Source organism: Strongylocentrotus purpuratus, unplaced genomic scaffold (genome assembly GCF_000002235.5).
Source record: "Strongylocentrotus purpuratus isolate Spur 01 unplaced genomic scaffold, Spur_5.0 spur5_scaffold_13, whole genome shotgun sequence".
In the NCBI taxonomy this organism is placed as follows: domain Eukaryota; kingdom Metazoa; phylum Echinodermata; class Echinoidea; order Camarodonta; family Strongylocentrotidae; genus Strongylocentrotus; species Strongylocentrotus purpuratus.
The window spans coordinates 35,475,769-35,500,505 of record NW_022145598.1 but is presented as its reverse complement, the minus strand read 5'-3'; the positions used below and the strand labels follow the sequence as shown (position 1 = coordinate 35,500,505).

At 38.0% G+C, this 24,737-nt stretch overlaps 1 protein-coding gene across 1 annotated transcript in view; it reads left to right on the top strand.

Moving 5' to 3' along the window:
- Positions 1–742: 742 nt before the first annotated feature.
- LOC594829 overlaps positions 743–24,737 on the top strand; it is a 36,825-nt gene continuing 12,830 nt past the window's right edge. The window contains exon 1 of the mRNA XM_011680973.2: positions 743–1,283. Coding sequence (XP_011679275.2) covers positions 1,208–1,283 — 76 coding nt within the window. The 5' untranslated portion in view covers positions 743–1,207. The remainder of the gene's footprint in view (positions 1,284–24,737) is intronic.

The window sequence follows — 24,737 nt, the reverse complement described above, 5'->3', positions numbered from 1 at the left end:
CATTACTCAGCCAGTATACATTTTCTTCCAAAATTGTTTGGCACATGTCATTTATTTGTAATCTTGAACATTCAGTGTAAGTTTCGTTTGATTCTGTGAGAAATAATTTTCTTTTTTTTTACCAGTACTCAACCTTCGCTTTGAGTTGGGTTGAATTGATCCATTGTGTTCCAAAGCGGATAGTTAGTTCCCTTTCCTTCTGTCATCATTCATTCACATGTTGATCTGTTGTTGACACAACGTTGGAATCTCCCGCCGAATAAAACCTTTAAAAACATCAATAAAACCGAATGGGCCTCATTGAAAAAATAAAAATGTCTATACACATCCCGGCCCCCCCACTCAGTGTTATTTAGGGTACGCATATGCTCGTTCCCTCTTTTTGAAATCACCCCCTATCTGAGGACTGCCAACATTTCCGAACCCCCCTTTCGCGGGCTTTTCGCGGGCTTTTCCTGCCTTGGAGACCCCCCTAAATCAGGAAAAATGCTCAATGTACCCCCCTAAATTCGGAATAATTTCTCAGGAGTCCAAATAGATGAGAGAAAAAAAGAAAAAACACCCCCTTTTTAAAGAAATCTCCGGGTGAAAAGTCAAATACACCCCTTTTTTTACAATTCTCGGGCCGGACTTTGTCGCACGAAAAGTACCCCTTTACCGGACATTTTGGCAACACGCATGCGGTCATTTCGAAACCTGAGTGGGGGGGCCGGGATACACATGTAGTCAGTCAATACAAATTGGTGTCTGCTGCAAGTAGATAGTACAAAAAACGCACGCACTCGTGCTCAGTGTGCAGTCATTGCACAGGTAACGTGCGGATGTCCCGTTAATGAACACGCGCTACTGCACTTTTGAGTTCTAACGATCATTCATTGTCATGCAAAAGTTAACTGCTCGCAGATGGACTTTGGGTTTGCATTGCTCCTATGCTAATCGAGTTGAGCGGCAGTATTTGCGGTAGTTTTGAAGGCGGATCAGTCTTTCCTAATCTATTGACTTGTTAACGGAATCTATACACGGTGCTTTGTTGAACCGCAAAACGGAGGCAGGTTGCAGATCTTACTCTTGCAGGAGCGCAGGGGAACGCCACTGGAGATTCTACACCCCTAGGGGTACAACATTACCAGAATAGGGGTACATTATCCACCCAGGAGTGCAACATTTCCTTTCATAGCAGGACCACTACAAACCTTACCAAGGCGCCATGGATCAGATCAGAGCTGTACCGTGGAACCTTAAGATACCAGCGATGAGTATCGCCTTTGTGGTGCAATTATTACGTAAGTACAACCCAGTGTTTTCTTGTTACCCTCGAATTTAATCTAGATAACGATGTGTATACGCAAATTATTTAAACTTCGCAGATACCGTTTTAATGTAGTGGTGTAGTACTGTGTTTAAACCAAATATATAATGTAATAATTTGGATAAAATACAGCATGCAATATGCTACAGTCTCGGAGTAAATTTTACATTTGTTTTTACGGTTTCTTGGACTCGAAGGTAATTTAAAGACCAATGTGGATGGAATTGGAAAATACTAAAATCGTAAGTGGGTGTTGTCTGGAAGAGTGTACAAGGAAAAAGAGTAAAGAAAATGAATGACATTGGATTTGGAGCTATCAGCATGCGAACGATTCGATACTTGTTAATAAACCTTATCACAAGTTATCAAGGTATAACGCCTAGTTTCCCTTTCACTCATCTCATCTTCCCAACCCATTCCCCCTGTGTTACATGAATTCAAATTGCATAATTATAATTATGTTCAGATATTCTCTGGAGGCCAAGGTTTCACTTTCAAACGGATTTGAAAGACATTATTATACACTAATGTCCAAGATCTACCATGCATCCGCAAGTTGCTTCATCGATCAAGGATTCGAATATAACAATATACAATGTTCTTGCGCTTTCTATGGGAGATGCTCTCAAATTGCAAACTTTTTGATGGTCTCATTATCAGCCCGTAGGTTATGACACTGGCAGAAAGTAGTTTGTGGAATTGGGGGGGGGGGGGGGGGGGGGGGGGGGGGGGGGGGGGGGGGGGTGGGGGGATCTGGGTCGAGATGGGTAGGACACAAGCAAACCAGTGTTGTATAGATTATTTTACAGTTACTCATGTATCAGCTGGCGTTTCACATGACCTCTATCCCATTAAAACTACATGTGTAAAAATCATTATAAATCTATATCCATTAACTGATGACTATTTAATTAGCCCCCGTCCGACAAATCATAGACCTACCAATGCACACATTTCCTGCATACACCAGCGCGGCTAATGTGTTGAGGTTTATCGATGCTACATCCATCTACTAGATCTAACCCCCTCCCCCCCCCCCCCCCCCCTCTGCCCCTTGGTTACCCCATCAAGTTTGTATCGGAGTTGATGAAGGCATTTAAAATGAATGTCGAACCAAGAAGTTACTAGCAACTGGGGATTCCCTGGTCCTGATGTAATAGATGCTTGCAACAAGTTATAGTGGATCTGTTCGGTAAGTGTGAAAAACCAAAAAACGGCCTCAAAAACCCTCCATCCGGCAGTCGGAGGGCAATGAGTTGTAAAAAAAGGAAAAAGAGACGGGTTAAAAAGTGTCACACTCTTCTTCAGTGGCCAGATGTGACAGATGTTTAAAAATTAAATCCGTTTCTGATGCAGACACACGTACGGTGGTCTGCAACTGGCCAGACGGATTTCAAACTAACCTGCTTAATTAAATCTTTATGATTCCATCTTCGGAATTACTGTGTGATTTCCCATGATTTGAATTTGATATTAAACAATTGTTAATTTGTTACGAAAGTGAGATTTACCCCCCTCCCCTTCTCTCAATAATCATGTTAATCACTGTAAACCAACTCTGCGATTGTGGACCTCCCTTATGGGTGTAATTAAATCGAGCGCACTTTTATTATGAATCACTTTTGTACGAAGAGGAGGTCATAATTATTAATTATTAGATGAGCAATCACACATGTCAAATCAAATACCGAAGGAATGTCAGTTTCAATTCACTGGTTTGTTTATTTAATTAGTCATCTTTGGGCTCTGTTGCATGAATAATTAAAACAGCGTATTCTTTGGTGGCTAATCGGTGCATGTACTTTTTAATTGCTGTATTATTAAGGTAATTAATAAAGCGCATCCCTGTTGATACCAACCAAATATTTTCAGGCATTTTGGAGCTTATCTCGAAAATAGAAACGCACGCAGTCTTCAAAAACAACCCTGTCAATATTATCTCTCAATTTTCAAACGCCTTGAGTCTGGACAAAAAACCCTCTCCATCTTATGTTTGGGGTAAATCAAATTTGTCACATCTGAAACATTGGTAGAGTAGGGCGGATGTCCGGGGTATGCGTACAATACCACTTATTAATTTGTTCCACCATTTCAATATTTTAAGCTTTAAAACAAGTATTGGCATTATCAATATTGTTGTCTCATCAAAAATTATAGTACCTTACATGATATGCCATTTCTACTTGGTCTTGCAGCGGTGGTAACACCGCTCTTTACACGTATGCATGCAAAAGTGATTAAAGTATCATCTGGAACTTTGCACGTTGTTGCTATGTCGGGATGGTCAGGCCGTGTTGAAATTTCTTTCTGTAAAGAAGTAGTACATGTATGTATGCGGTTTTGTGTCAGACGATTATTAAAGGGAAAAATCAATCGCACCTTTTATTTTTGTACGTGTTGTGAGCGGGGCTCACGTGGTAGGCAACAATGAGGGGAGATGACAGCCGTGGAAATGAACTGAATTACAAAATGAATTTCTTCCTCCGTGCCTCGTTTTGAGTCACAATAGGTCTACCGCAAGGAAATCACCTGTATGTCAGTAGCTACTAAAGAAGTGAGAAATACACCCGGAGGCGATCTACTGTTTGTAGTAATCCTTTTACGATTCATAACTCGACGTAGGCGATTCATATTGTCAGGATAGAGGAGAATGCAACATCGTTTCTTAAAGTCAGAAAACTAACAATACCTATTGTCACACGCCACTTGCATGAAAGGTTTTCCACCTAAATCAGCAGTTTTCTTTTCAAACCAATTCTAATATCATTTTCACACTGATCCCCTTCCTATTCCCCGTTAGCATGATTCACAGGACACAGGTTTGTTGTGTATTATTTTAAAGTCTGAGAATCATGGAGTAACCCAAATATCCATTTAAAACTAATCAAAATAAAAGTCATTTCCAAATGCGTCTGCTTATACGTTAATTTTATTTCATATTTTGATCGGCTAAGGAGAATAAACGGTCACATGGTAATATCAATATTAGTTGCATTCCTATACAAACAGGTGCCAAATCTCTATATGCCGATACTAAAACGAACCTGAACCCTTAAGGAGTAAATGCTTGATACCCTTTTTATCAAAGAAAGTTGCGATGTGAGTGTAAAATGTAGCCTGGTGATATCATAACAATTTTTTTATCATTTCATCATCAATAACAACGCCACATGTTTATCAATCATCATGTAGCATGTTCTAATTCTGTAAATAAACATTTCTTGATACGTCTGGACGCACTCGACTGCTGCGCTGCCCACCTGTCAGTTCTAAGGCATCATGCAGGGCGAAATGATTGTTATCATTAATGATAATCAGAATTACCATTACCGCACCCACGCAAAATGTCCCTCGAAAGCTATAATAATAATAGGCATTTCTATAGCGCCGTCTATCTAGAAATTCGTTAGCTTTATTCATCAATGTATTCATTCAATCATTTATTCGATCAACTAATCACTCACTTATTCATTCGTTTATTCATTTATTCAATGATTTAACAATCTATCCTTCATTAATGTTTGTTCGGGAGCGCCAGGAGTGTCAAATCTGACAGACACGGGCGCTATACAAGAACCCACTATTATTATTATTGTTATTATTATTTTTTTACGTTTATTTATTCATCCATACATTCATTTATCAACCATTAATTCCTTGATTCTTTCATTTATACATTCATTCATACATTCATTTATTCACTCATCCATTCATCCATCCATTCTTTCTACATGCCAATAATAGGCGTACTCGTCGGGGACAGACCCATAGTACAAAATGTACGAGAAAAGTAAACATCATATCTTTAGTTGTATTTCGTGATAAAATTTCAAATATTATTTGATGAGTCACACAATGCCGTCAAACGTCATCGCCCTATAGTAATATATGGCACGTAGCAGTGTTGACTTTGATATCTTTCGTAATACAATAATTATGATTGTGTTATCTACCCTTTAATCTAATTATTTTATTGATAAGTTTTTAAATATCGCCTGACGCAATAGAGAATAATTTATCATTTATAAATTTGTATTGATTGCTGTAAAGTTTTATGAACTAAACGACACAAAACACCTCAGATTAAAGAAGTAATTGCCAGTATTCAGCCATTGTATTCTGCTAAAGAAGGCATTTGAGATGCTTTCGAGTCGTGACTTACTCCCCCCCCCCCCCTATTTCATGAATCACCATTAGCAGTTTAGACACATTTAGAGGGAATTCCCAATCGATGCCCGCAATAGTCCTATTTACTTATGTATATCAATTTATGTATGTTGCTATTGAATGCACATGCTATGATCATAATGACAGGTCAATAGATGGAAATTGACGTTGCAACGGCTGCATACATTAACTGTTGCTATGTTAGACAAGCCTCAACGCGGTTGAGTTGCCAAGGGAATTCTTTCTAACTAGAAGATGCAGACAATAGACCGGTTTAATAACATATTCAAATTCATGGATTTTTCTTTCCTCGGGGACCCAGTGACGAAGTATTCCATAACCTGTTATTAATGAATGAACTACAGTCTGCAAACATTATTTTTTGCTATGTCGGGATAGCTTCAGAAAATCCTTCAGGATGTCAAGAACAATCTTTGTTTAAAAAGTATGCATACAATTTGAATATGTTAGTAGACCGATCTTTGAGTAAACAGGTATTAACGGGTATGGGTTTATCCTGTAGTAGGTCCATGGTTTATCCCTTGCAATTCAATGCAATCCCATGCGTTCGTACTGTAATGTACCAAATATGGGTGTTATGTAATACGAAGGGTAAATACCCAAATAACCCGATGGACAATAAAGAATTAGAATACTAATGACCATGTTATGTTGTTATGCCGTCTTGCTTGGTTTGCCTTGGTAGAATGCGAGCTCGTCCTTGGTAGGAGGTTGGAATGTTTACTGATTCGAGAAGAATGTTACCAATAAGCGAATAGGAGAAACACATTACAGGATTGATGGTACCTAAATTTACGTAATTTCGTCTCATTTATTTTCCTATGTATATTCATCCTTCTCGGTTAATTATATTGATTGGGGGACCTAGGTCGATATGTGTATTCATTCTGTTGTTGTTGCTGATGTTGTTGTTATTATTGTTTTCGCTGTACGCTTTGATCTCTTTCATCTCTCACGGATTATTCGCGTGTAAAATAATTGTCATATTGAGGGATATTTACAACGAGAAGTGTTCATGCTGGCTTTTGACTCCATATCAAAATGACTGCGTTATGTTTCAGATATTTTGGTTTCAAATACTGGAATCAAACATTTGAATCAAATCGAATCATTCGAAAAAGACAAATAATTATCTTGGAAATGATGTAGATAAAAACAAATTTACTGACATTGCTATTTCACTATAATATCATATTATTGCGATGTTAGTAAAATGACGATGCTTCGACCATAATGTATTAAAATGGCCGAATTATCGTAAAAATAGATGCAGAAAGATAAAGACATGAGCAAAGGATGGGACAGGGAGCCCTGCATCGTTGTAGTTGTTGAACGACTGGCGGCTGTTTAACTAATGTACGGATTACTCACACAAATTGGTCCACTAATTGTCCTAATGGTATTGATGGTCATAAATTGCGTTCAATTGTTTACAATGAACATTCGTTGGTTTTAAATGCTTGGATAACCAATGATTTCCTGTTGTACCTGAGGGTAGCCAACCAAGGGAACCGGGGAGGAGTTGAAATAGTGTAGTGTAGCTTTACAAGCATACACAAGTAGTCAGTTAAAACCAACGACCCAATCACATTGAGGAAACATGAATGTTTCCTCCACAACACATACAGAACACTGTCTCACCACAAGATGAGGAGACTTTCTCAAATTATGAAGGCGAATATTTATTATGCACATCCGGAAAGCTTATCATTTGCGCAAATTGCAACAATAGAGTGTTCGGTTTGTGTTGATTTTGAGTCTTTGAATTTGCAGAAAGTTTTTAAAATATGTTTAATTTTGTAATTTTATAGATGGGCTAATTGAGAAATGGGGGGGGGGGGGGGTGTTTCATCAAGCCTTAAAGTTGATCATGAAATGACCGGATCAATTTTAAGGGCCTTAAACTGATGCCGTCTTAACATTTTTAAGATCGAAATCGATTTTAGTTGATGAGACACCCCAGAGATTGCCGCTCGTATAAAAATTAAGATTATCAATCACTACGCATTTGAAGCGAGTAGAGCGAGGCTATAGTGTTATCGATGTCAAGGATCGTATATTATGGAAGGTTCCAAAAAACCATGACCTTTTTTTATTCTTTCAACAAAGTATAACAGTGGCGGATTAAGGGGGCCGGGGGGGGGGGCACGGGCCTCCACCCCTGGCCAAAAAAGTAAAACAAAGATGGTAATTTCAATTTTGCCTTTATTTTTTTGCTCAAACAAAAAAAGTGGAGGGGGGGGGGGGGGGGGGTGTTGATTTTTATTTTTTTTAAAACAGTGCTCACTACCCCCCCCCCCCCCCCCACCCCCTGCTAATTCGCCGGCTAATTCGCCGCTAAATATTTTCTCACGAATTGGGCCCCCGCCTTCGCCGCCGACTGGACCCGCTCCTGAAGTATAACACTAATAATCAGTGACATTAATGGGTTAATAACTTTTGGGAGACTTTACGGTTCTTATTATTGTAAAAATAAGAACTTTGCAACGCAATCGCTGATGTTGGGTTTTTAATGAATCATTTTTCTTCGTAATCAGTCTAAGTCCCAGTTGTATCAAAGTATTTCTTCATTGACATGTCAGGGCAATTATTACGTAATATAGACAAGGATGGATTAATCATCACAACTCCTCAGCCTCGCTTGTTGTCCTAAATTTCCTGTTTTAGTTAACACATTTACTTTTTTTTTCTGTTCTGATCTTCTACTTTTTTTTTACAATAGTTTTTCTTGAAGAAGGATAAGATGACCCGTAATAGATAGCCCCTTGTCATCAATTAGGCTTACATTGTGTCCATGATGAAGAATCAACTCTATTAGCTTAGTGAAAGGTAAATCAAATCGGATTGCATTGTTTCGAGTTTAGGCTTTGAAGAACACTACCCCATCCTCTCTCTCTCTCTCTCTCTCTCTCTCTTTCTTTCTTCGCATCCCTCTATATCTCATTTTCTTTTCATTGACCGACTTGCAATTTAAAATCGATTTATATAAAGAACAAGTACATGTATCGAAATCAGTTTCCTGTTCCGAACGAATAGCAGAAAGTCAAGATATAATGTCGGAAGTCGGAACATCGCACAGAAATTAATTTGTAATGTGTTTTAATGACAATAAACGGATGTGACAACATTTGTCATACTGCCAGTACTCGACAAGACTCTCATCTACTGAAAAACCTGCTTCGAAAAAGTGGAAAAGGGAATAAACATGTCTTTCCACTTTCAAAAGAACATACTTTTTTCCCTCAGTAATTGAACATGATTTTCCAATTCATGGTACCTATTGTTTTCAACGTTTTCATCTATTATTGTTTTTAATATTGTATTATCATTTATTATCATCAATGATGGTATTAATTTTATTGTTCATATTGTTATTTTTTTATCGTCATTTTTATGATAATAAATGTTTATTATTAAATATAAATTATTATTATTATCAATATTATTATTATTATTATTATTATCAATATTATTATTATTATTATTATGTCTGTGCCTAGTTATTGTATGCCTTTGTCCTGGTCCGCGTCAAGCATGTTATTTACTATGGAGCAATATAATCATACTCTCATTAATGTGGTCGAAAATGACGGATGCCTCACTCTTAAATTTAAAAAACGAGGGAAAGTTGAAACAGGGAAAGTGCATCTTGGCAACACCTTTCCTTGGTTTTCTTCCAACTGCTCCCATATTTCCCCAAATTTCGTCGGATATCCTAAATTTAATTATACAATCGAGTTAAATTTGGAACACATTTTCGTATATTGTAATGTTGTTCTGCAGAGAGGCAGGTGGGTGGTCATCGTTGCCAAAGTAGGATAATTATTTATAAATAAATGTATTTGAACATATTCCGTAATGAAGCGATCATTTTCTTAATTAATCTACATTTTAATTGGTTATGTTCAACTCCCGATAGGGAGGGGTAAACATTGTAGGAGATATAAAATGGGAAACAAAAATATTTCATAAATAAATTCAGGGTAAGGGGCTGGTGACTATCACGTTATTCACAACCTATCCATATTATGTAAGGTTAGTGCGTGGCGTGGCGTAGCCTATGTTCAGCTATTTTAGGGCAACACTGTCGTCATTTGGAGAACCTGCTTTTAATTACTGAAGATTTTACTTATGGGTTTGTAGAAAAAGGGGACCAGCCTAGATAGGCCAATGGGGTTTTGTGGTCCCTCATATCCCTACTTTACCCATTAATTATTTTTAATGTTACTGTTGTTGTTGTATTTGTTCTTATCATATTTTATATATATTGCATTTTATTTTATTGTATTTGTTATTAATTGTTATTATAAGTTATTTGATTGGATGTAAAATAAACTGAACTTGAACTTGAACCTGTCGTAATGAATTACATTCAAATCAATATATGTAATAAGGCCATTGGCGATGGGGGGGGGGGGGTAGAGGAGTGTGTTACCTTTTCTCTCCCTTTCTCTCTCTCTCTCTCTCTCTCCCTCTCTCTCTCCCTTTCTTATCTCTGTGAAAACCTCACATCAATGGAGACGATATTACAAAACTGTTTGCTGGTCCTACTCCCCCTCTCTATATAAAGATATAATCATGTACACACCAGCGGTTGTACCCCCAACATGCTCCACCCACCCCTACAATCCCGATATATTCCAGGTTATCTATACGAGGATCATTGTACTTCCTCATCCCACCTCCCCCGACCTCCCGCTGTTGATGCCAGATCATGTAGCTCATGTTCTCTTTCTCGAAGCATTGTCATATTTTTATCGTGAGGAAGGTCGCCCCAGTCCAAGCCCCCCCCCCCCCAATGCCAGTTTGAACACCTGTCTGCGTTTATCATAACCCCTGCAGAGCGTTCACCTCAGTCATGAGGCTCTCTTTATGATTGCTTCAATCCATCATTACGACATGAACTTGTTCTCCACCTCCTGTCGAACGAAATCACTGTTCTTCCTCGGCCGATATTACACATAGGCCTACAGGCTGAAACGAAGAACGGTTCATTATCAATAATTCCTGACTTGGCACGTTCAAAATCATTGGTCTCCCAGACGTACATGATAACTATTTGAAGACTGAACACAATGCACTTCGGAATATCATACCCCTTGATATATTTTAGTCTAATTCAAGTTGAAGACGGGGCCACCTTTGGGGCCACCCTTGGCTTACATTTTACTATTCGTTTGTTCCATTTACTGAATGTATTGTCTTGCCAAAATTCAATGTGCCTTGAACATTTTGTTAAGGAAAGAATGATAAACAAAGTAGGTCTATATTTAAAGCTTTGTTGTAGTCGCTAATGTAACGGGGGAAAATAAAGGGTATTTCCCTATTGTAATTTACCTCCCAAGATCATTTTATCGGCTTACTTAGGTCCATCGGGCCTTCGCGTCTTCGGGTTACACGAACTTTAAATCAAGCCCTAATATGTTTACTAACATATTCAAATACTTCTTAAATAAAGGTTGTTCGAGGTTGCTCGACATAGCAACGTTAGATAAATAATAATTAAAACAATTACAAAAATTAAAATCCTTTAGATTTCTCTTCTTATATTACTGCAGACTGGCTTCTGATTATTTTAGTTCAATTATTAATAACAGGCTCATGGAATAACTCGTTACTAGGGCCCCAGGGCAAAAATAAGCCATGAATTTGAATATCGTAGTATACTAATGTATTCCCGAAGAGTAAGCCTATTTTACCGGAGTTATTCCTATATTTGTATAGTGGTCATCCTGGACCTGGTTTGTAATGAAGTGCTTCTTGATGACATGGCAAAATATGATGTTAAAATGGTGAAATGTATAAAGGTGGCATATTAATATTGAAAATTATGCATACATTTATCGAGAACAGTTGAAGCCCTGTTTACAGGTTGGGACTGGAGCATGACATATTCAACATGTATGTTTTACTTTAATGGCAATGGAAACCATTAAATTCTATTGACAGTGTTACTGTGATGTCGTATGTTGGTTTTTATATAAATGGGATTTTACATAACATATCTTATAAACGATAGACCTAAATACACACTGTTTCATTTTAAACGCCTGTAACTGCTCAAATTATGAACGACATCGGAAATTACCAGTTTATTATTTTGTCACGTACACCTCTTGCGGTTGGACACCTTGTACGTGTATTCTGGCGCCAAATGTTGCGGTAAGGGACCCTGTCAGTCTTCTGCTAGCACCAGCCCCCCCCCCCCCCTGACCGGGTAGTGTGTCAGTAATGACATAATGAGCTTCACATATCATACTATTAGCACCGGAATCTTCGAATTAGGGACTGTCTTTTACCCTCCAAGTGCAAGGGAACAAACACGATTGACAACTGATGGTACGTCAATGAGGCAGTACCACAAGGACCACATCCGTCCATCTCCTTGGCTGTACCTACCTTCAGTGATATCCTATGTCGACTTGGCTGTAGATGGTTTCTGTAGTGTGTAAAATAAGAGATAAATTGCGAATCCTGTAACCTTTCGGAATCGAAAATGCCATTGCCTGTGATAACCGACATGTTTTTAAAAAATATTTTATACTTCCTCTTATTCTTCTTCCTTTTCCTCGTCTTGTTCCCTCTTTATCAAGAACTTTAAAAAAAAAAGATATCCACTATTGTACCAAATTCTTTCACCACCTTGGATGTGCTTAGTTTAGTCAGTGACATCCTATGTCGACTTGGTTGTAGAAAGTCTCCGCAGTATATCAATTAAGAGAGAAATTGCGAATCCCGTTACATCTTTTTTGGAATCGGAAACGCCTTTGCCTATTATAACCGACAGTTTTTTAATATTTTTTTTTTTTTTTTTTTTTTTTTTTTTACTTTCTCTCATTCTTCTTCCTTTTCCTCGTCTTTTTACCCTCTTTATCCAGAACTTCTTTAAATTCTTCCTCCTCTTCTTCATCCATTTCTTCTTCTATATGTAATTCTTCTTCTTCCCCTTTTCTTCATGATTCGACTTTTTCTTCTTTCATTTGTTGTTGTTGTTGTTGCACTTCTGCTTCTTCATCTCCTTAATATCCTTTTCTTCCTGTTATTGTTGTTTTGTATCTCCTTCTTCTTCTCGCACTTCTCCTCGCCTTTCGCCTAATCATCCCTCACCGTATTCATGTTCTATCCCTCCCTCTTCTTTCACTCAACTTCCTTCTCTCTTCGTTCCTACTTTAATATGATGTGACATTCAAACTCCTCAATCTTTGTTTCTCGTTTTCTTCATTCCTAATTAATTGTTTAAAAAAAAATCTCTCTCACTCGCCTTCTTATCTTCCTCTTTTTGCCCTCTTCTATTATGCTATAGTTTGTTTTATCGTTTATTTTCTTCATTAGAAGATAAATAGACTGCCCTCTTAAAGTTGTCAATCAAACAGACCCACGGAGGGGTGTAGGGAGGGGGAGGGGGGAGGGCTCCATTGATACATAAGCCCATACGAGACATGTCTGTCGCTTCGACATGAGCCAAAGAAGACTTAATGTCATTAATTAACACATTACTGTCAAATGGCTTCATATGACAATGGTAGCATTATACGGATCAAGTAAATATGTTGGCATGATTTCAACATCTTAAATAATTTAGTAGATTGAAACTATATTGTTTGAAATCTATATTGGAATGTGATATTCGGAGGAAACGATTCCAGGAAATATAACATTGATCAAATTTCCCTTACAGTTATCGCAGGCTTCTGTCTCAGTTGAAATATTTATATAAAGTTTCGGTTTCTTTATACACCGCTTGTACTTTATGTTCTCACAATTTATCCACATATTGTTATACTGAGTTTGAAAAATTTATGTTCCTACATAAGTGACGGTTTTCATTATTGTTGTAGTGTTGCTGCCGCTGTTGATTTGTCTAATACAGTGTATTGTAAGCCATTACAATAATACAATATTTCTTACATGATTCCCAACCCTCGCTCATGAAAACAAATCTCTTTCATCAGCGGCATACATGTACATTCAAGGTAAAGCACTATACCACTTTTACCTCATGAGAAACCAACTATTGAGGAAACACCGATACTAAGGCCATTAACAAATATACATGTTTAGCGTCCCCGCCCACTTCCTTTTAGGGGGCCGCCTCCTATATTTATTTGTTTTTTAATTTTTTAATTTTTTTTTTAAAGAAAAAAATCATGAAAAACACTGCTAAAATGGATCTATTTCTGATTTTTTTTTTTTTCAATGTCGGCGGCCATCTTGAAAAATAGCCCGACTGACAGGGAAAATGTACTACGATGAAATACGGAAATAACAAATGATAAAAAATATGTCAAGAAGTTTCTTCACTCTTTGTATCTCAATGATTTACATTTACCACCTCCAAGTCATTATAACCATCACATCCACCACATCACATTTTCGAGCCAAATTCCCACACACCATATTCTCTGTAGATCACGAATGTAGCTAATATGGTTGGTCATAATATTCCAAGAAAGCAAAACTAATACACTAGGGGCCTACAAATGTGAATCATGACGAAGCAATTAGCATCGTTAAGGGTTGTGTTGTACTATTGGTATCTGTATCGATCATTATCGATCTGTGTTGAAAGGCAAAACTAACAACTCTCCCAGCCTATTGTCTGTAAGTTGTTATACAAAATCGTTTGGAATGCTACCATTGACCTCCGTGAAATGCTTAGCCTTACTTCAGAGCGAGGTGAGATTGTTTTAATTACCAGGGTGGACTTCCCCTTTAAACTTCACACAATGAGGCCGTTAATTACAATATCCGTCATAATCAGAATTCTGTAAAAGTCCACGGCATATATAATATACGTTGTCTCATTCATTACTTTACTATAATAAACATTACCCGTTTGTCCTAAACCATACATCGACAATTTAAGTATTGTTGAAAACCCTTTTGTACCGAGTCTCACATGATGATAAGCATAAATCTGGATTTATAAAGCGCTTAATATGCATACGTTTCAAAGCGCTTTATATTACTCTGACGTCGCTCATCTTCACTCCCTGGGCCATATGGTCACCGTGAGGGCATATGGTAATTTCGTAATAACAAAGGGTTTCGTCATCCTACCAGGTCTCCATTATCTCCTAGGTATGGAGTGGTAGATGTATATTAATATCTTTCCACGGGACATTAGGGCCGTGTCGGGGATCGGACCCACGACCTGTTCATTTCCAGTCAATGAAGTGCTTAAACCACTCCACGAAGACACCTTTAGTCAATCTTCAACGAAATTACATGTGATTTTGCACTTGTGTTTATTTCTCCATGGCGCCTGGTATCGCATGAGACACGCCGAATACTTACATGGCTTGGTCTTTTTGTCTTATTGTTAGGAAAAATACGTGTTTATTGTTTCTCATCGCTATAAGTTATAAGCTCATAATTATCATCCTTCATGTTTGCTTTAAAATATAATTGTTAAAGGATGAACGGTTCCAAGTCTCCTTGAGCCCTTGCTTTCACCTTCCTTAAACAAAAAATCCATTTCACATCCTTTTCCCTCACTACCACAAGCTGACTCCACTACATGATTGAAGGGGGATTGACCCATCCTTCTCGCCGGAACCCCGGGCCAGGCATACACCTTTCATCCCCTCCCCTCCCCCTCCCCCATCCCAACTCACGTGCATTACAAAATAAACAATCCCGTTTCCTTCTCAATCGTACCTTTCCAAATTTTTCCTTAGAGTCCTCTCCAAATCTGATCATCTAAATATAGCGACCTATCAAAGCTGATATCCGTTAACTTGGAGTGATTTGAAGACAGACGGTGACCGTCATCACCTGCAAAGAAGTTGAAGACACCGACACCTGTTTCACCTGATATGTGTGCATGGATGCCGTTCGGATGTAGGCAACAACATAATAATATTCGAAAGAGTGTTAGTAGTAGCAGATAATAAATAAATAATGAACATGATCTACATGAAGATTGATAATAACGCGAATACTATTTATATAGAATTTTTTGGAAGAACGCAAAGTTAACACAATTTTAAATGTGTAAAAACAGGCTGTGAAATCGACAAACAAATAGGATGTGGGTTTGAAGAATGGGGATGGGGGCACATATCACACCCCTCCCTCATCCTCGACCTAACGATGGGTGTGGTGTGTGGGTTTGTGATCCCCCTCGTACAGCAAACTCGATTTCATGACTCTGCGCCCCTGTCGCTCTCCAATCTGCTGGCTATAGTCTCTCCGTCTACCTCTCACTTGTGTTCCTCCATTATATCTTTTTGAACAAGATCGGAACCTCGTTATATCACTCTCTCTCTCTCTCTCTGAGCCTCTGCCCCGACTCAACTCTTTCCCTTACTCGCCCCCCCCCCCCTCTCTCTCTCTCTCTCTCTCTCTCTCTCTCTCTGTCTGTCTGTACCTTCTGTACTCTTTCCCTTCTATTATTAGTACCCGTTCCCTTTAATTTTCCAAATTATACAATATATTACCATGGCAACCAGGCAAATAGTATTTATGACCATGATAGTTTTTCCTCTTTGGCAATGGTGTACGCTAGAATCCGCACAGCATATTCCTGACCTAACCTAGCGTGGTACCATACCTATGACCCTGATCTATGACCAGACGAATTTATTAATCTATATTTTCCGATAATCTTCAGGAATAGTTTTCCCCAGGGGTTTTCTTGTTGCCCGCGATTCCAGCACTGTCTTGGGACTCTTTTGTATAAAACTGCATTTAAACATATCTTTATAAACTAGTGAATGGAAATTCAGATTCAGATTCAGATTTCAGATTAGTCTTTATTAGGCCTACTCATTTTGAATGGTTTAGATTAAGTTTTTGATCGAATGTTGTGGGTTAGTGGTACCTTTAAAAGTTATTGTTGACCTGTATTATGTAGAATCGTCATACTAAAAATCGCGTTCAAATGCTGATGAAGGTGGGCAAGGAAGGACGGAGGGAGAAGGAGAGAGAAGGAGAGAGAGAGAGAGAGAGAGAGAGATAATTTGGGGGGGGGGGGGTGTAAGTGGGGGCAGTGAGAATGCAGAAATGAAACAATGTAAAAACATCCTTCAGAAGAAGAAAAAACTGATAATGATTTCAATGTTAGTTGGAAATTATACATAATATTAATGAGATCAGTTTCTTTCCGTTATATTTGTTTCCCATTCCACAACATTTATGATCAGTTTATCAAGGACATTTCATTCTAAATACGGTAATATCGATGCCATATTTCTGGAGATGAACCTATTTGTGTACTTGGCTAAGGTCCAGCTGAAAATAACATGAAGGTATGTATAGGGGGTGAAGGCCAAGGGCGGATATAACATGCTGACTAAACTGTGGATGTTTTCAGGGTTAAAACCAACGACCTATGTAGGATTTGTTTTAATATGTGCATATAAATGTTATAAACATGAGTCTATTTACTTTCAATTTGTTATCATCAGAGTATACTTTGGACCTGGAATTCGATCAGGGCAATACCTGAGTATGATTATTAGTCATACATGTAATTTAGATGCAAGTAGTAGATGAATCATGTAGGGAGGGATGGGAGAGAGATATCGAGAGAGAGAGAGAGAGAGAGAGAGAGAGAGAGGGGGGGGGGGGGGGGGACGGGAGGGGGGAGGGGGAAGGGAGGGAGGGGGAGGGTTATGAGGAGGGAAGGAATATATAATAGATGGATATATTTCAGGTTAGTATATTGGTCGGTATGATGTGAAGGTCTACAGGAATGTTTCGTGTTCCTTTATAGTTTTTCTTCTTTTTTCTAAATCGTTATCCGAGCGATATTGTCTCTACATTTTAAAATATATATCATTGTCTACCTAAACCAAATACAAAGACCTACAGAGACCTCAAGACCCAAAACCTTGTAATGTATGACTTAATAAAGACATGGTATTATGATAATATGGCCATTGTAGCATGGTGTTATTACACGGCTCGCATACATGGTTCTTTCTGTATTGTTTAGGTGTGATATTGTACTCTGTTTGAAGAGATGCTTTCAGTATTCTATTCATGTCCATTGTGGGGGTCCAACTGTGCCGAACAATATATGTGCTCGTGTTTTTTTATGACCTAGAAAAAATACAATTCGCAACTCATCTCAGCGCATCTCAAGTCCTTCACAGGTGCATTCATTATGATATGTTCCCAGGCCTAAATGTTGTATCTACCCTAACAGTGCCCGATTAGGGTGGGATGGGGGGGGGGGGGGGCGCTCAAGGAGCTAGAACTTCCCATTTTAATTAAACAGATTGATACAATAAATGGACCCGTACCGCTGGAATCTGTGCTCATTTTGGGCTTCCACTCTTTAAAATATTTTTGGGACGCACCTGTCTAATAAACCTTGCATTTTATGGGTATCCTAATCCGATTTAATTCCAAAGTGCCGTATTTAGTCAATGTCAAATAAATATGAAAATCATAGTTCGATGATTTCCATTTCCACTTGATCAGTTCTTAATGAAGTCAACTTCTGCCAGTTTTCAGTTGATTCATGCATGGACCCGTGTCTCTGGTCCAAATATCATATTATATAGTGTCATTCGAGTGTTTAACTTCCAATGCGAATTTGAAAAATGGGAAGATGGGGTAAAAAAGGAGGTAAATTAAATGAGACCGAGAGAGAGAGAGAGAGAGAGAGAGAAAGAAAGAGAGAGAGAGAGAGAGAGAGAGAAAAAGGGGGGGGGGGCAGTAGGCTCTATTTGTTTTCTCTTCCCAAATTATTGTAACATCACTGCCATTTATGAATATCACATACATTCCATCGTAGAGTTCTATTAGGTCAGGGGACCTCTTGGGTGAATAAAGCAATATTCTGCTCTAATACTCAATAGAGGTGATTTAATACACTGGCAGGGACCTCTGTGACCTCATATGCCTGACTTCTATAGGAGGGAGCCAGTGGCACGTCGCGTAGTCTTTTTCTTGGTGTCTTATCAACAGAAGAAGAAACGTGCGGTTATTTCAGGCATGGCATGCATTCTTCTCTTGAGCCCTGGCTCTTCATGTTGATCCCAGTCGCATCTCAGCTCCCATTTACAGCACTTGCCTCTCTGTTTTCATTTCGTTGTCACTCTCTTCAGGTACAGCACTTGCCTCCATCGTAAGTTTTCATCTCGACTCTAATATCGAGGCCTTCCCAGGCTCATTCTCTGTTCCATGTTGTTAGTTGTGTACCATTTATAGGTCCACGCTTGCACCACACGAAGTGATAGGGTAAATAGGCAGCAATTTCATCATAGTGTCTCACTGAACGCACGTTAACCTGAGCGTAGGATCTCAGCGTTGTGGAGGTAACGCCCTTCTGGCTTTAAACAGACGACAGAAGAAGTAGTGACTTAGTGACGTCACATAATCGCAAATCGACATACTTTGAGTCGCTCTGTACGCTGTGATTGTTCGAGGAGCCCATCTTATTTTGTCAGCGTAAAATTCTCCGATACATGTTACAAAAGTCATGTTAATCTTGATGACATTTAGAAGTTCAAGTCCAAGTTCAATTCGGAGTTATTGTACTGTTGATGTCTGATAACGAAATTGCATCGTCTCATCTCTAAAAGGACATTCCATACACCTACAATACATAGTGCTAGTGTCCTTCCTGCAGAAAGGCGGCGGTTGGTCCTGTGCCATGTTTGTGTAGTATGGTAAGTTGCATATTATCACACCTAAGGGCAGGACGTACAGGAAAAGGCATGATATCAAAGTTGGTCTGACGTTAACTGCATATTGACAATTGGAACTTCAGTTATTTGGGAAGTTCCGTTTTAAAAGAAATATTTGCAAAATGTCCCTGGATCGTTGTAAATGTATTTTAATTTGCGTCCAGTTGTCACGCAATCGTACATTACCAGGTGAACCAACATGTAACTTCCAGCACCCACGCCCCCGCCCCCGTTTTGGCACCTCTGTTCTTTTACAAATTAAGTAATCATCCCTCATGGAATTAGAAATTACCGTTTTCGTCTATTGTCCTGCATTTTCACCATCACGATTTTCTATAGATCTATATGTAGACACTATTTTAGAAGTCTTATTTATTAGGGATCAATTTGTTTTGGAGTGGAAATCCACTCTACAAAGTGGATTCCACTCTCATGTGAGTCAGAGGCAGAGAGAGAGAGAGAGAGAGAGAGAGAGGGAGAGGGAGAGAGAGAGAGAGAGAGAGAGAGAGAGAGAGAGAGAGAGAGAGAAAGCGAGAGAACGAGTTGATTTCCATTCATCTACATAATATTTCACATTTCGAGGCACTTCTAGATGTTTGACCAAAATTGCTCCAGGAATATTTTCCTGTGAAAGACACATCGATGGACTAGAAGTATTTAAACGCATTAACATTTATCAGTCGAAATCCTTTCGGATACCCTAGAACGTTCTTGACAAATGATACGAAATGGTATGTTATAAATTTTGAAGTTGATAATGATATATCATATTCTTATTCATACCAAGAAAATATAAATAATGTATTTCTGCAAGGGTTTCTAAACTACACAAATATTCTCCATTGTTTGAGTCTCATATTTCAAATAACTTTTAAAAACTTCCACCGATAAATAGTTTGCAATTCCAAATGCTTTTGGAGTTCAAGTTCTATTTGGTCATACTTTACTATGTTGTGGAATCAAATATGTTGTTGACTGCAGGTAGAGTAGAACAGGTTCTTTCTCACGACTATCAGAGTTCTGTTTCATTGGATAATTGGAATAGGTGGAATCATGGAGAGACATGCTACTCGACATAATTCACATCTAAACTATTTGGAGTAACTTATTGTATATATAGGCATTATACTGATAGGGAGAAATACACTGGGAGGTTAAGAAAAACGACAGATTAGAGAGAGAGAGAGAGAGAGAATGACTATTTCTTGGATAAAGTGCAGATTATGATTCCTTTACTCGGGTTTGTATAGTGTATTATTATCTATCCATGTAACTGCATTGCAATACTCGTAATCCTTGACCAATTTTGTCTGCCATTGCACAATGTTGTACTGAATCAATTTGAAAAAATTTGTGTCCTAGGAGGGATAGATTATCAAATGAATTGATTCATTTTAAAGAATTTCTCTCTCTGTATTGTTTGATGTCATTTACGCTGTAACCAATAGATACAAATCTTCTTACAATTTTTAAGAACGGCTGTGCTACCTTCAACAATAAATCCACATAATTATTTTATCAGGAATAATCCGATTTATTTGGTTGATATTATCAATGGTTTTTCAATTATGTCCTTACTGACTAGAAGCCTTCAAGCTAAACCCCTTAAAATATGCAATACTGCAAATTCCATATCGCTTTCAGTTTAAGCTGTAACACGAAACGAGGGTGGCCTAAATATTTTGATTCCCAATCCTCAATACCCGCTTTATCGTTCTGAAATCAAGCCATAAATCCACAGTCCTCTTTCTTTCATATCAGCTATTCGAATAATATCTGCTTTTAATGGTAGTTTTTAATCCCTTTTTCTCTTGACTGGCCTGGATTAAACTCGTGTTCAGGCCACATTAGAAGAGCCTGGAAACTCCTAATAGGCTTGAAGATAAAGTTGTGTTCTGTGAAACAAACTGCGTGGAAGTGATTGGAAACGTTGATCACCAAGGCCTATCACATAAGTATTGATGTATATAAATTGTGAGGTTTTGGAATCATCAATAAATGATAAGAAATTGGCCCAGTCTATAAAAGTATCACTGCACTCTACACAGAAATGTGTATATTGGACTACACAAAGATGAAATTTGTGATCCACAACATTTAGCTGATACTTGTCAAATTTCGAATAGCAGGAGACATTTCTTTCTATGATACTACCTCGCACTAACATAAACGAAAAGAAAGAATTTTCACCTCACCCAGAACTCAACCTTCTCTTTAAATCAACATGACGGTAATGGTTTCAATTTTCTGGGATAAGATTACTTTACTAATGCGTCAACGTACTCTTATTTGTACATTTTATGAAATAATATAATTGTTTTGCCCACTCCCTAGATTGTTCATAATTATTTCAGAAATGTTACCTTCAGTTGAGATAATCTACTTAAAGGGATCCGGTAACTTTGTCTCAGATTCTGAAACAAAATTCTGGATTTAGCTCATGATGCAATGATAATTATAAACCTTTAGGTCAGTCAGGAGCCCCATGACTTTTACAAGCCGATCGCCTGTCTGATTATCAAGATATTTATGATTGGAATTACAAATTTTGAAAACCGTTCGCCTGACGGTTTTCATAACACCACAGTCTATTGGGGAAAACGAGTATGGTAAAACCGGTCACTCAAAGATTTTTACTTTTTTGAGGCACTTCTTGATCATTTTGAAGCGAATTTTTTTTAGGGCTTCAATATTACACCATATCACAGACACTGATAACACTTAGGGCCGTGTATCTCAGATTTAACATTGTTAAACGATCCCTTTAAAGATCAATTATTCGGGAACAATCACCCTTTGTGTACTTTTGCTTTATTATACCACTTGGCAATAATATCAAGGTGAAATTTTAAATTTCCAAGGTGTTTATTTGATCAATTTTCATAACTTCGGGATGGAAATTCTTAAGGTTCTGAAGTATTTACACAAGAGGTTTGGCTCTTGATGCAATCAATGGGGGATTTTAGCGCCATTTCTCCACAAAGAATTTACAGTGTTCTGATCTTGAATGGACTGCAGCTGTAGAAATGTAGTCTTACTCACAGAATGGGCTTATATCTTTCGTTACCATGTCTTAGCTGTCTACATTAAAAAGCAGTCATTTTCGTGATCAAGATTATTCGTTTTTAATTTGGAGCCATGGGAAATGCATTATTATTCAACGTCTTATCTACCAGGCAATGAATTGATTTAAACATTAACAAACTGTTGTTGATTTTATGAAAACGCATATTTTCATCCGGAATAAAATAAATAAAGTTTGACTTTGGAGCCAGACTAGGGAGTCGTGAGAACCGTGTGGAATTGAACCAGTGGTTCGATTGTTCAGCTCACTCCATGTCTCCTCAACTTAATTTTGTGATAAATCGGCCAACAATAGTTGCCTTGACAACGTGCTGAAGGGTACAGATTTGAGTGCACTGGTTTTGACACCGAGCCCTAAACTCAATGCCAATGTTGGTGTTCATTTATTAGCCTTTCAGGTTTATAGAGGTCCATATATACATGAATGGACGGTCGTCCAGGCAACCGAGAAGTAGAGGAGTACTGTAAAACTAAATTATATTGTTTCCGGTAATTTCTCTTCATGACAATAATTTGATAATCGGGCAAGTAGAACGCATTGTGTGCAATGCGCTACCTAAAACATCGAGTACTACAGCACCATAGTATACCTCATGAATCTGCGTTGATATTCCTTCCAAAGCTTTGATCAGACACCATACCAATAATGAAACTTTCAATGTTAATTATGAAAAGTAATGAAAGTATGCCTGGTAATGTAATGGACACAAAGTGTATAGAATACTGCACACTTGAACATCCATTGGGAGCAAAACATTAGATAAATAAATGAATGAATAAACAAATAAAGAAACAAATAACATAGGGCCTAAGATGAGAATAAGGAAGAAGAAGTGGGCGAGGTGGGTGGTGATTTTAGTAGTTTTATATTTATGAACGCAATTCGCCCCCTATCCCTCTGTATCCCCCGCTTTCTCTCTCTCTCTCTCTCTCTCTCTCTCTCTCCTTCTCCCAACTGTGATTATATATTGATCCTTGCTCCTTTATAATTTCCATAATCTTTTTTTGTAGAGTCACATAACTGGCCATGGGCTCGAACCGGGTGTGACTTAATGCTTATTAGTATGGCTAAAAGTATGGTAAACGTAACTTGCTTGTCTGTCTGCCAGTTTTTTTTTTCTCTCTCTCTCTCTCTCTCTCTCTCTCTCTCTCTCTCTCTCTCTCTCTCTCTCTCTCGCCCCTTTATTATTTCCACAATATTTCTATAAAGTCACATATAATACCTGGTCCTGGGCTCGAGTCGGGTGTGGTATAATGCTCACATTAGTATGGCTATGTAGCATATTGAAACTTGTAAGGTAATGCAATTCGTTCCAAATCCTTGAGATATTTTACTGCATTACAAAATACAAATCGGATTTTGTGTTATTATCGAAACTAAAGCGATAAGCTGTATGGGGTAAGAATAATACAGTACTTTTATATCAATCACGTTAAAAAAAAAATCGAGGAACCGTAAGGATTTCTTTCCTGGTAAAATGTATAACTTTCTCTCCACTTTTCCTGATTTAAGTGGAATTAATTAGGTCAAGCACGAAACGACAAGTGGCTAGTTAAGATATTACTCAAGCACGGTAAGATAAACGACTGGTCATGCATGTTTTACACGATTCCATTGTGATTTAGCTTGAGTTTCGTAGAATGGGTAACATCACGATTAAACAAAATTCACCTACATCCCCTTTCAAAATACTAAATCACTTCTTTCTTTATTATTTAGAAAATATAGCTATCCGAACGCTTCTGATAAATTTTATGCCATAAGCAAAACCCTTGTAATGATAAAAAGTAGCTAGTTTAACGTAGAGTTTGAATGAGACTTTTTTTATGAATCAACTATTACATGTTAGACCGATAATTTGTAAAAGAAGCTATTGGCATCGACACGTGTTATTTTGAAAGCGTCAATATTCACAATGATCTGGTTGATTTACTTTTGCGATGTCTTCTGATGTATATAGTCAGGAAATATATTGTATATATATTTCGGAAATACATGATTTTTTTTCTTTCAATGTCTTCCTTTCCTTTTCTGCGATTATCAGGGCACACGCAGGCGCTCTTCCGGAAAATCCTATTGCCAATCAGACACAAGTCTTTCATCAGGAGGCCAGTCAGGCCTTGCGTTACACGATTCTATTCTCTCCCTTTTCAATGACATATTTTGCTTTTATACTCATCATTGTAAATATATACTATTTAGGTGAAATACCATGAAATCGTATTTAGATGAAATACCATGAATTCCGTAGATTTTGAGGACTGCATGTTACACGGGACGGTGAGCAGGTATAACACACGGTAAACTGATATGTGCCGTCTGCGAAGAGTCACCAATTTTCTTTGAAAGTTTGAAAGACCTTTAATTTTTTATTATTAGTGTCTATCACCTCCTTGGTTTTATAGTGAATTGGAAATCGTTTTGACCTGCAAGTCGTTGACATGGCTATATTCTTCTTCTTTTTCAATCTGATTTCTTTGGATAGTATGGTAGTACTTTGCAAACGTGTTGC